Raw genomic sequence first — 12,704 nt, 5'->3', positions numbered from 1 at the left:
GCAGTAGATATCCTAGGGCAGCTTTCCCAGACACAAATTAAGCCTAGTCCTGGACTGAAAAGCACTTTGGGTAATTATTTTTAGTCCAGGTCAAGGCTTAATCTGTGTCCAGGAAACCACCCCCTAGCTACAGTGGCAGTAAGTATAACTCCTGATTTATAGAGTGACCCAGCAGCTCAGAAATCAAAGCTCCAGACCTCCCCTGGCGCCTCCACCTGATTTCTTGGCAGATTTCCCTAAAGTAGTCCTTAGACTTATCATGTATAAAGCTTTTTATATTTTCAGTCGGCTCGCTCAGAAAGAGACCCGAGGCTCATTCCTCATTCCTCACTCCTCACTCCTCATTCCTCATCGTAGTGGGACGTTTCTATCACCCAAATGACTTTCCTATATACGGCTGTTCTGATGAGCGATGGCTGCCTCCCCCGTCTCCAGCTCTACATCTCTCTCATTCCTTCTCCTCCTACCTGTTGATTTGGTGAACTTTGTTCGGCCTCTTGTGACAACGCGTCTGAAGTTCGTTTGAGTGATTAGTCCCCGTGTAGCTCAGTTGGTAGATATAGAGCGTGGCGCTTGCAACGCCGGGGTTGTGGGTTCGTTTCCCACGGGGAACCAGTATGAAAATGTATGCACTCACTAACTGTAAGTCGCTCTGGATAAAAGCGTTCGGAACTTCCATTCCTGTGGCGGTCCTCATGAGAGCCAGTTTCATCACAGCGCTTGATGGTTTTTGCGACTGCACTTGAAGAAACTTTCAAAGTTCTTGAAATGTTCCGGATTCACTGACCTTCATGTCTTAAAGTAATGATGGACTGTCGTTTCTATTTGCTTATTTGAGCTTTTTCTTGCCATAATATGGACTTGGTCTTTTACCAAATAGAGCTATCTTCTGTATACCATCCCTACCTTGTCACAACACAACTGATTGGCTCAAATGCATTAAGAAGGAAAGAAATTCCACAAATTAACTGTTAAGAAGGCACACCTGTTAATTGAAATGCATTCCAGGTGACTACCTCATGAAGCTGGTTGAGAGAATGCCAAGAGTGTGCAAAGCTGTCATCAAGGCAAAGGGTGGCTACTTTGAAGAATGTCAAATATAAAATAAATTTTGATTTGTTTAACACTTTTTGGGTTACTACATGATTCCATATGTGTTATTTCATAGTTTTGATGTCTTCACTATTATTCTACAATGTAGAAAATAGTAAAAAGAAAGAAAAACCCTCGAATGAGTAGGTGTGTCTAAACTTTTGACTGGTATTCACCGTAATATGGCCATCTTCCTCTGACGGGTATTGTGTGTGTATATGTACCCTGCGCTGGTGCTTTGGGAAATGTCACGTCAGCAACACGTTAAATATGGGCCCTTCAAACGCTTCTAGATAAAATACTCTGTATTAACCTCCTAGATTGGAGGACTAGTGTGTTTTAGGTGAAATAATGCTGAAGCTGTAGGACCTTGTTTCATATACAAGATGGCCATATTACGGTAAGCATTTCACTGGAAGGTCTACACCTGTTTTGTATTCAGCGCATGTGACAAATACAATTTGATTTGATGGTTGATATTCTTTGTATCTTTGAGTAGACAGGGATGTCATTTAAGGATTTTGGGCACTAGCCACCATTTTTACTAGCCCATTTGCAAACTGCCATAGGATATTTGAAAGGACAAAATGTCACTTGCCAGCGGGCTAGTTGGGTACGTTTTCTACTAGCCTGGTCTGAAAAGTACTAGCCTGGGGCTAGCTTAATATCGATTAATGGGAGTAGGCCAAAATAATGTTTACTTAATGTCAGTAAGTATACTGTAGTTAGTGTTTTCTTTATCAATAACATAACAAATGTTTTAAATAGGGTGTGCCGATCTCGTCATACCAGTAATTGTATGATTCTACAACTTGATTGGAGTCCACCTGTGGTAAATTCAATTGATTGGACATCATTTGGAAAGGCACACACCTGTCTATATAAGGTCCCACAGTTGACACTGCATGTCAGAGCAAAAACCAAGACATGAGGTCGAAGGAAGAGCTCCGAGACAGGATTGTGTCGAGGCACAGATCTGGGGAAGGGTACCAACAAATGTCTGCAGCATTGAAGGTCCCTAAGAACACAGTGGCCTCCATCATTCTTAAATGGAAGAAGTTTGGAACCACCAAGACTCTTCCTAGAGCTGGCCCTCGGTCAAACTGAGCAATTGGGGGAAAAGGGCCTTGGTCGGGGAGGTGACCAAGAACCCGATGGTCACTCTGTCAGAGCTCCAGAGTTCCTCTGTGGAGATGGGAGAACCTTCCAGAAGGATAACCATCTCTGCAGCACTCCACCAATCAGGCCTTTATGGGAAGAGTGGCCAGAAGGAAGCCACTCCTCAGTAAAAGGCACATGACAGCTCGCTTGGAGTTTGCCAAAATGCACATAAAGACTCTCAGACCATGAGAAACAAGATTCTCTGGTCTGTTGAAACCAAGATTGAACTCTTTGGCCTGAATGCCAAGCATCACGTCTCGAGGAAACCTGGCACCATCTCTACGGTGAAGCATGGTGGTGGCAGCATCATGCTGTGGGGATGTTTTTCGGCGGCAGGGACTGGGAGACTAGTCAGGATCGAGGGAAAGATGAACAGAGCAAAGTACAGAGAGATCAGCCAGAGCCCGGATTTGAACCCGATCTAACATCTCTGGAGAGACCTGAAAATAGCTGTGCAGCGACGCTCCCCATACAACCTGACAGAGCTTGAGAGGATCTGCAGAGAAGAATGGGAGAAACTCCCCAAATACAGGTGTGCCAAGCTTGTAGCGTCACACCCAAGAAGACTCTAGGCTGTAATCGCTGCCAAAGGTGCTTCAACAAAGTACTGAGTAAAGGGTCTGAATACTTCTGTTTTTTATTTTTAATACATTTGCAAAAAAATTCTAATGTTTCTAATGATCTGTCGCTCTGTAAACTGGGAGAGTAGACATAATAACAGCAAGCAAGCTTGGATCAGGACATAACGACAGACGTGGTCAGCAATGGAATGATTATACAGTAAGACAAAGTAAGTCTACTGAACAACGCCAAGTAGACTGACTAAAACAACCATATGGCCTCAGCCAAGTAGAGACTAAAACAACCATATGGCCTCAGCCAAGTAGAGACTAAAACAACCATATGGCCTCAGCCAAGTAGAGACTAAAACAACCATATGGCCTCAGCCAAGTAGAGACTAAAACAACCATATGGCCTCAGCCAAGTAGACAGACTAAAACAACCATATGGCCTCAGCCAAGTAGAGACTAAAACAACCATATGGCCTCAGCCAAGTAGAGACTAAAACAACCATATGGCCTCAGCCAAGTAGACAGACTAAAACAACCATATGGCCTCAGCCAAGTAGAGACTAAAACAACCATATGGCCTCAGCCAAGTAGAGACTAAAAACAACCATATGGCCTCAGCCAAGTAGAGACTAAAACAACCATATGGCCTCAGCCAAGTAGACCGACTAAAACAACCATATGGCCTCAGCCAAGTAGACAGACTAAAACAACCATATGGCCTCAGCCAAGTAGACAGACTAAAACAACCATATGGCCTCAGCCAAGTAGAGACTAAAACAACCATATGGCCTCAGCCAAGTAGACAGACTAAAACAACCATATGGCCTCAGCCAAGTAGAGACTAAAACAACCATATGGCCTCAGCCAAGTAGAGACTAAAACAACCATATGGCCTCAGCCAAGTAGAGACTAAAACAACCATATGGCCTCAGCCAAGTAGAGACTAAAACAACCATATGGCCTCAGCCAAGTAGAGACTAAAACAACCATATGGCCTCAGCCAAGTAGACTGACTAAAACAACCATATGGCCTCAGCCAAGTAGAGACTAAAACAACCATATGGCCTCAGCCAAGTAGAGACTAAAACAACCATATGGCCTCAGCCAAGTAGACCGACTCAAACAACCATATGGCCTCAGCCAAGTAGAGACTAAAACAACTATATGGCCTCAGCCAAGTAGAGACTAAAACAACCATATGGCCTCAACCAAGTAGACAGACTAAAACAACCATATGGCCTCAGCCAAGTAGACAGACTAAAACAACCATATGGCCTCCGCCAAGTAGACAGACTAAAACAACCATATGGCCTCAGCCAAGTAGAGACTAAAACAACCATATGGCCTCAGCCAAGTAGAGACTAAAACAACCATATGGCCTCAGCCAAGTAGAGACTAAAACAACCATATGGCCTCAGCCAAGTAGACAGACTAAAACAACCATATGGCCTCAGCCAAGTAGAGACTAAAACAACCATATGGCCTCAGCCAAGTAGACCGACTAAAACAACCATATGGCCTCAGCCAAGTAGAGACTAAAACAACCATATGGCCTCAGCCAAGTAGAGACTAAAACAACCATATGGCCTCAGCCAAGTAGACCGACTCAAACAACCATATGGCCTCAGCCAAGTAGAGACTAAAACAACTATATGGCCTCAGCCAAGTAGAGACTAAAACAACCATATGGCCTCAACCAAGTAGAGACTAAAACAACCATATGGCCTCAGCCAAGTAGACAGACTAAAACAACCATATGGCCTCAGCCAAGTAGAGACTAAAACAACCATATGGCCTCAGCCAAGTAGAGACTAAAACAACCATATGGCCTCAGCCAAGTAGAGACTAAAACAACCATATGGCCTCAGCCAAGTAGACCGACTAAAACAACCATATGGCCTCAGCCAAGTAGACCGACTAAAACAACCATATGGCCTCAGCCAAGTAGACTAAAACAACCATATGACCTCAGCCAAGTAGACAGACTAAAACAACCATATGGCCTCAGCCAAGTAGAGACTAAAACAACCATATGGCCTCAGCCAAGTAGAGACTAAAACAACCATATGGCCTCAGCCAAGTAGACAGACTAAAACAACCATATGGCCTCAGCCAGGTAGAGACTAAAACAACCATATGGTCTCAGCCAAGTAGACCCTTAAACAACCATATGGCCTCAGCCAAGTAGAGACTAAAACAACCATATGGCCTCAGCCAAGTAGACAGACTAAAAGAACCATATGGCCTCAGCCAAGTAGAGACTAAAACAACTATATGGCCTCAGCCAAGTAGACAGACTAAAACAACCATATGGCCTCAGCCAAGTAGAGACTAAAACAACCATATGGCCTCAGCCAAGTAGACAGACTAAAACAACCATATGGCCTCAGCCAGGTAGAGACTAAAACAACCATATGGTCTCAGCCAAGTAGACCCTTAAACAACCATATGGCCTCAGCCAAGTAGAGACTAAAAACAACCATATGGCCTCAGCCAAGTAGACAGACTAAAAGAACCATATGGCCTCAGCCAAGTAGAGACTAAAACAACTATATGGCCTCAGCCATGTAGACAGACTAAAACAACCATATGGCCTCAGCCAAGTAGAGACTAAAACAACCATATGGCCTCAGCCAAGTAGACAGACTAAAAGAACCATATGGCCTCAGCCAAGTAGAGACTAAAACAACTATATGGCCTCAGCCAAGTAGACAGACTAAAACAACCATATGGCCTCAACCAAGTAGAGACTAAAACAACTATATGGCCTCAACCAAGTAGAGACTAAAACAACCATACGGCCTCAGCCAATTAGAGACTAAAACAACTATATGGCCTCAGCCAAGTAGAGACTAAAACAACTATATGGCCTCAGCCAAGTAGAGACTAAAACAACTATATGGCCTCAGCCAAGTAGAGACTAAAACAACCATATGGCCTCAGCCAAGTAGAGACTAAAACAACCATATGGCCTCAGCCAAGTAGAGACTAAAACAACCATATGGCCTCAGCCAAGTAGAGACTAAAACAACCATATGGCCTCAGCCAAGTAGACCGACTAAAACAACCATATGGCCTCAGCCAAGTAGAGACTAAAACAACCATATGGCCTCAGCCAAGTAGAGACTAAAACAACCATATGGCCTCAGCCAAGTAGACAGACTAAAACAACCATATGGCCTCAGCCAAGTAGACAGACTAAAACAACCATATGGCCTCAGCCAAGTAGACAGACTAAAACAACCATATGGCCTCAGCCAAGTAGAGACTAAAACAACCATATGGCCTCAGCCAAGTAGAGACTAAAACAACCATATGGCCTCAGCCAAGTAGAGCCTAAAACAACCATATGGCCTGTCCGAGGGAGAGTGGCTTGTTCTAATCCAATCATTGCGGCAGGCTCAACAGATACCCCGCCTGTTTCTTTACAGACAGAATAACTAGCCAATAGTTGTTTACAGCACACAGCTCTTCACACTGTTTTAGTGAAAGAGAGATGTGTGCTGGCAGCTGAAAAATGTATTTTTTTTTCCGATCACGCAGAATTCCAAAAAATACTTGTCGTAATCGTAATTTGTAACATTCTCCATATCCGTTACGATACTCGTTTTGTCTGAGTACTCTACACACCCCCTAGAGTTAAAGCAAAAATGTATGATGCAGTAACTCCACTATTGTCTTGAATGTGTCTGGACAGCTGTAGGGGACTTAATGTTTAATGTCTGGACAGCTGCAGAGGGCTTAATGTTTAATGTCTGGACAGCTGTAGGGGACTTAATGTTTAATGTCTGGACAGCTGTAGGGGACCTATTTATCTGACCTTCATTAATCTGCACACAATGTTTAAAAGTGGTTAGAAGTCCAAAACTCACCGGCGATACGGTGGGACTCATTTGGTTAATGTGTCCGGACAGCTGTAGGGTGAATTTGTTCATTAATGTTCCAGTAAAAAAATTGGATTTCATTTTGCTCTTCCCAGAAATTGAACCGGCCAATGAAACAGAATAAGAGATGACACCTTGGGGAGGTAGCTGGTTGTTTATATGGGGTGCGTCCCAAATGGCACCCTATTCCCTATATAGTGCACTACTTTAGACCAGAGAATGGCACCCTATTTCCTATATAGTGCACTACTTTAGACCAGAGAATGGCACCCTATTTCCTATATAGTGCACTACTTTAGACCAGAGAATGGCACTCTATTCCCTATATAGTGCACTACTTTAGACCAGAGAATGGCACCCTATTCCCTATATAGTGCACTACTTTAGACCAGAGAATGGCACCCTATTCCCTATATAGTGCACTACTTTAGACCAGAGAATGGCACCCTATTCCCTATATAGTGCACTACTTTAGACCAGAGAATGGCACCCTATTCCCTATATAGTGCACTACTTTAGACCAGAGAATGGCACCTATTCCCTCTATAGTGCACTACTTTAGACCAGAGAATGGCACCCTATTCCCTATATAGTGCACTACTTTAGACCAGAGAATGGCACCCTATTCCCTATATAGTGCACTACTTTAGACCAGAGAATGGCACCCTATTCCCTATATAGTGCACTACTTTAGACTCAGAGAATGGCACCCTATTCCCTATATAGTGCACTACTTTAGACCAGAGAATGGCACCCTATTCCCTATATAGTGCACTACTTTAGACCAGAGAATGGCACCCTATTCCCTATATAGTGCACTACTTTAGACCAGAGAATGGCACCCTATTCCCTATATAGTGCACTACTTTAGACCAGAGAATGGCACCTATTCCTATATAGAGCACTACTTTAGACCAGAGAATGGCACCCTATTCCTATATAGAGCACTACTTTAGACCAGAGAATGGCACCCTATTCCCTATATAGTGCACTACTTTAGACCAGAGAATGGCACCCTATTCCCTATAGTGCACTACTTTAGACCAGAGAATGGCACCCTATTCCCTATATAGTGCACTACTTTAGACCAGAGAATGGCACCCTATTCCCTATATAGAGCACTACTTTAGACCAGAGAATGACACCTATTCCCTATATAGTGCACTACTTTAGACCAGAGAATGGCACCCTATTCCCTATAGTGCACTACTTTAGACCAGAGAATGGCACCCTATTCCTATATAGTGCACTACTTTAGACCAGAGAATGGCACCCTATTCCCTATGTAGAGCACTACTTTAGACTAGAGAATGGCACCCTATTCCCTATGTAGTGCACTACTTTAGACCAGAGAATGGCACCTATTCCTATATAGTGCACTACTTTAGACCGAGAATGGCACCCTATTCCCTACATAGTGCACTACTTTAGACCAGAGAATGGCACCCTATTCCCTATGTAGTGCACTACTTTAGACCAGAGAATGGCACCCTATTCCCTATATAGTGCACTACTTTAGACCAGAGAATGGCACCCTATTCCTATATAGTGCACTACTTTAGACCAGAGAATGGCACCTATTCCTATAGTGCACTACTTTAGACCAGAGAATGGCACCCTATTCCCTATGTAGTGCACTGCTTTTTTTGCCATTCTCTGGTCTAAAGTAGTGCACTATATAGGAACAGGGTGCCATTCTCTGGTCTAAAGTAGTGCACTATATAGGGAACAGGGTGCCATTCTCTGGTCTAAAGTAGTGCACTATATAGGGAATAGGTGCCATTCTCTGGTCTAAAGTGAGTGCACTATATAGGGAATAGGGTGCCATTCTCTGGTCTAAAGTAGTGCACTATAGGGAATAGGGTGCCATTCTCTGGTCTAAAGTAGTGCACTATATAGGGAACAGGGTGCCATTCTCTGGTCTAAAGTAGTGCACTATATGGGAATAGGTGCCATTCTCAGGTCTAAAGTAGTGCACTATATAGGAATAGGGTGCCATTCTCTGGTCTAAAGTAGTGCACTATATAGGGAATAGGGTGCCATTCTCTGGTCTAAAGTAGTGCACTATATAGGGAATAGGGTGCCATTCTCAGGTCTAAAGTAGTGCACTATATAGGGAATAGGGTGCCATTCTCTGGTCTAAAGTAGTGCACTATATAGGGAATAGGGTGCCATTCTCTGGTCTAAAGTAGTGCACTATATAGGGAATAGGGGGCCATTTGGGACACAGGCCCACCAAGTCTCCTTCTCTTCTCAGTGAAACTCATTTGTTCTCTGTGAGTATTTGGAACGTTCAGATTAAAGCATACCCACTGGGCACAGATGGCATTTCAATGTCTAGCTTTGATAACATTTTGGTTGAATTCAACGTGAAATTAACAAAGAAAAAAATCACCATGTCATTGGATTTAGGTTAAAGGTTGGGTGAAAAAAAAAAATGAAATTCCTTTACGTTGATTTACTTTTTGCAAATCCAATCAGTTTTTCACGTTGATTCAACGTCATCACATTGAATGTATTTGTTGAAATGACGTGGAAACAATGTTGATTCAATCAGTTTCGCCCAGTGTGTATACTGTAGGGCAAACCCTTTTATTGTTCTGCTGTGTTTTTGGTCTTTTCTTGTCTGACAAAAGCACAAAATGTCCTTGGCAGCTGATTTGTCGTGTTTTGGGTCTCTCTAGAGATCTGTCCAATCATTACAGTTTAGTGGAGGGGAGGGCAAAGGGACCACGGTTAAAGCAGTCCTTTCAGGTCTCCCCTCTGAGCCAGGTTCCTCTCTCGGTATCGTTCTTCTAGGGAGTTTTTGCCGGGTCACTGTGCCTGTGATTCTGCTTGCTCTTTGGGGTCTAAGCTACTGTGAAGAGGTGCTGCTGATGGGAGAAAAAAAATATTTAAAACACGTTTCATTGATTTATTGACGTCTCTCTCTGATAGGTGAACTCTGATGGCGAGCTCCACAAGCACCCCCAGTTGGAGGCGGACCTGGCGGCGGTCCGGGAGATGTACGGACACCACGCAGTATCTCTCAGGTAATAATAATATACAGCGCCTTCGGAAAGTATTCAGACCCCTTGACTTTTTCCACATGTTACGTAACATGCCTTATTCTAAAATGGTTCAAATAGAAAAAGTTTTCTCATCAATCTACACACAATACCCCATAATGACAAAAAGCGAAAACAGGTTTTTAGATTGTTTTGCAAATTTATACAAAATTAAAAACAAATGCATATTTTACATAGGTGTTCAGACCCTTTGCTATGAGACTTGAAATTGAGCTCTGGTGCATCCTGTTTCCATTGATCATCCTTGAGATGTTTCTACAACTTGATTGGAGTCCACCTGTGGTAAATTCAATTGATTGGACATGATTTGGAAAGGCACACACCTGTCTATATAAGGTCCCACAGTTGACAGTGCATGTTAGACCAAAAACCAATCCATGAGGTCGAAGGAATAATCCGTAGAGCTCCGAGACAGGACTGTCGAGGCACAGATCTGGGAAAGGGTACCAAAAAATGTCTGCAGCATTGAAGGTCCCCAAGAACACAGTGGCCTCCATCATTCTTCAATGGAAGAAGTTTCGAACCACCAAGAGCCTTCTTAGAGCTGGCCGCCCAGCCAAACTGAGCAATCGGGGGAGAAGGGCCTTGGTCAGGGAGGTGACCAAGAACCCGATGGTCACTCTGACAGAGCTCCAGAGTTCCTCTGTGGAGATGGGAGAACCTTCCAGAAGGACAACCATCTCTGCAGCACTCCACCAATCAGGCCTTTATGGGAAGAGTGGCCAGACGGAAGCCACTCCTCAGTAAAAGGCACATGACAGCCAGCTTGGAGTTTGCCAAAAAGCACCTAAAGAAACAAGATTGTCTGGTCTGATGAAACGTCACGTCTGGAGGAAACCTGGCACCATCCCTACGGTGAAGCATGGGGGTGGGGGGGTTGTTGCACCATTCTATGTTGAGAATAAGATATGAAAGGGTAGCTGTGCTGAATAATGCATGTTCATTGTAATGCTGATATACAACTTCAAACATGTTTTCAAGATGAAACGGCTCTCGATCAACATCTTTGTTACAGACATTTCAAAGTAGCCAAGAGACAATGCAGAAAATATCAAAGTATAGCTTTGGTTGAAATAATCTGCACGTTGACTCTGATTTGATTAGAAAATATGCAATATGTTCATCTTTCTAATCTATTGTAGGGAATATGGTGCCATTGACGATGTGGACATTGATCTCCACATCGACGTCAGTTTCCTAGATGTAAGTATTATTAGTATTATTAGTATTATAGTATTATTAGTATTACCTTTTAATTGGTATCTGCTAAATGACTAACATGTAAATGTAATTACCATTCCTTCCATTTTGTTGCTTTTCATTTAGTCGTTTTGATCTGATATATCTGATGAGCCGAACACTTGCATATCAGATTTATTTGACAATTGAAAAATACAATTCAGGCACACAAGTGTATTGACTGCATTTAACCTTGTAGGTCTACACCCTAACCTAACATGGTTTAGTAGATTGACTCCATTTAATATCATTGAATATGTCAACAGTATGTAAAAAAAAAAAAAAGACACGTTTATGATCTTCATTGTTCTTATGTCATTTTTTATGTTTTTTGGGGGTCATCAGGAGGAAATAGCCCTAGCGTGGGACGTGATCCGGAGGGAGCCGGTGATCGTGCGTCTCCACTGCTCTCTGACACAGTACCTGAACGGACCGGTCCCCACAGTGGACGTGTTCCAGACGTCCACTAAAGACCGGTTTGGACTGGGACATCAGATGAAGAAGTAAGTATCTCCTGAGTGGTGCAGTGGTCTAAGGCACCGCATCGCAGTGCTAACTGTGCCACTAGAGATCCTGGTTCGAATCCAGGCTCTGTCGCAGCCGGCCGCGACCGGGAGACTCATGGGCGGCGCACAATTGGCCCAGCGTCGTCCAGGGTAGGGGAGGGAATGGCCGGCAGGGATGCAGCTCAGTTGATAGAGCATGGCGTTTGCAACGCCAGGGTTGTGGGTTCGATTCCCACGGGGGGCCAGTATAAAAAAATAATAAAAATAAAATATGTATTCACTAACTGTAAGTCGCTCTGGATAAGAGCGTCTGCTAAATGACTAAAATGTAAATGTAAGTGACAGATGGTTCTAATATCACAAGCACCTTTCAACATTACAGAATGAATACTGATGTAAATAATGTATTTCTGTTATTTTTAATACATTTACAAACGTTTCTAAAAACCTGTTTTCGCTTTGTCATTATGGGGTATTTTGTGTAGATTGCTGAGGATTTTAAAAAAATGTAATCCATTTTAGAATAAGGCTGTAACGTAACAAAATGTGGAAAAAGTCAAGGGGTCTGAATACTTTCCGAAGGCACTGTAGGTGGCAACCTTTCACCGCAGATGCGGAAGTGCGACACTGGCGGATGTGGTGGATTGAGACGCATCCAATGCAAAAAAACACGTCTCTAGCTTAAATTGCTGGATTTTAATGGGGATTTTTTTTGTTATGTAACTTAGATTGACGCACTGGTGCATCAATCGACTCTAGTGGGTTTTAATAGATACAATGATTTTTCTACAACTAGATACAATTCTCAGTTAGTAGTTAACATTAGAGCAGACAAGGTAATGTCAGTCTTTTGAAGGTCATTAGCCGAATCTGTTGAATTGTGGATCCCTTCGTTGGGTAACACGTTTGTTTCTTCTCTCTCACAAAGATAACGTAGACGTTACATCCTTTTTCCTCTCTTCAGGATAATGCAGACGTTTGTCACCCAGCAGTGGAAACACCAAAGTAAAGAGAAGCTCAACTGCCCTCACAACAAAAACAAGGGTGACAAGAAGGTCAAGTCTCCCCTCCACATCTTCTCAACGCTCCGCAGGTCAGAGAGACATCATAACGCTGACATTTGATGTCTAACAGAATGATTGATATGAACCAGTCTGTCACTATATTTTAAACTACAGACGT

At 43.1% G+C, this 12,704-nt stretch overlaps 1 protein-coding gene across 1 annotated transcript in view; it reads left to right on the top strand.

Moving 5' to 3' along the window:
* Positions 1-12,704, top strand: part of LOC121530754 (protein mono-ADP-ribosyltransferase PARP8) — a 77,190-nt gene that overhangs the window by 41,446 nt on the left and 23,040 nt on the right. The window contains exons 7-10 of the mRNA XM_045212261.1: positions 9,647-9,741; positions 10,920-10,980; positions 11,362-11,519; positions 12,487-12,615. Coding sequence (XP_045068196.1) covers positions 9,647-9,741; positions 10,920-10,980; positions 11,362-11,519; positions 12,487-12,615 — 443 coding nt within the window. The remainder of the gene's footprint in view (positions 1-9,646; positions 9,742-10,919; positions 10,981-11,361; positions 11,520-12,486; positions 12,616-12,704) is intronic.

The sequence above is a fragment of the Coregonus clupeaformis genome, unplaced genomic scaffold (assembly GCF_020615455.1).
Source record: "Coregonus clupeaformis isolate EN_2021a unplaced genomic scaffold, ASM2061545v1 scaf0002, whole genome shotgun sequence".
NCBI lineage: Eukaryota > Metazoa > Chordata > Actinopteri > Salmoniformes > Salmonidae > Coregonus > Coregonus clupeaformis.
This window is presented reverse-complemented; position numbering and strand designations above follow the sequence as displayed.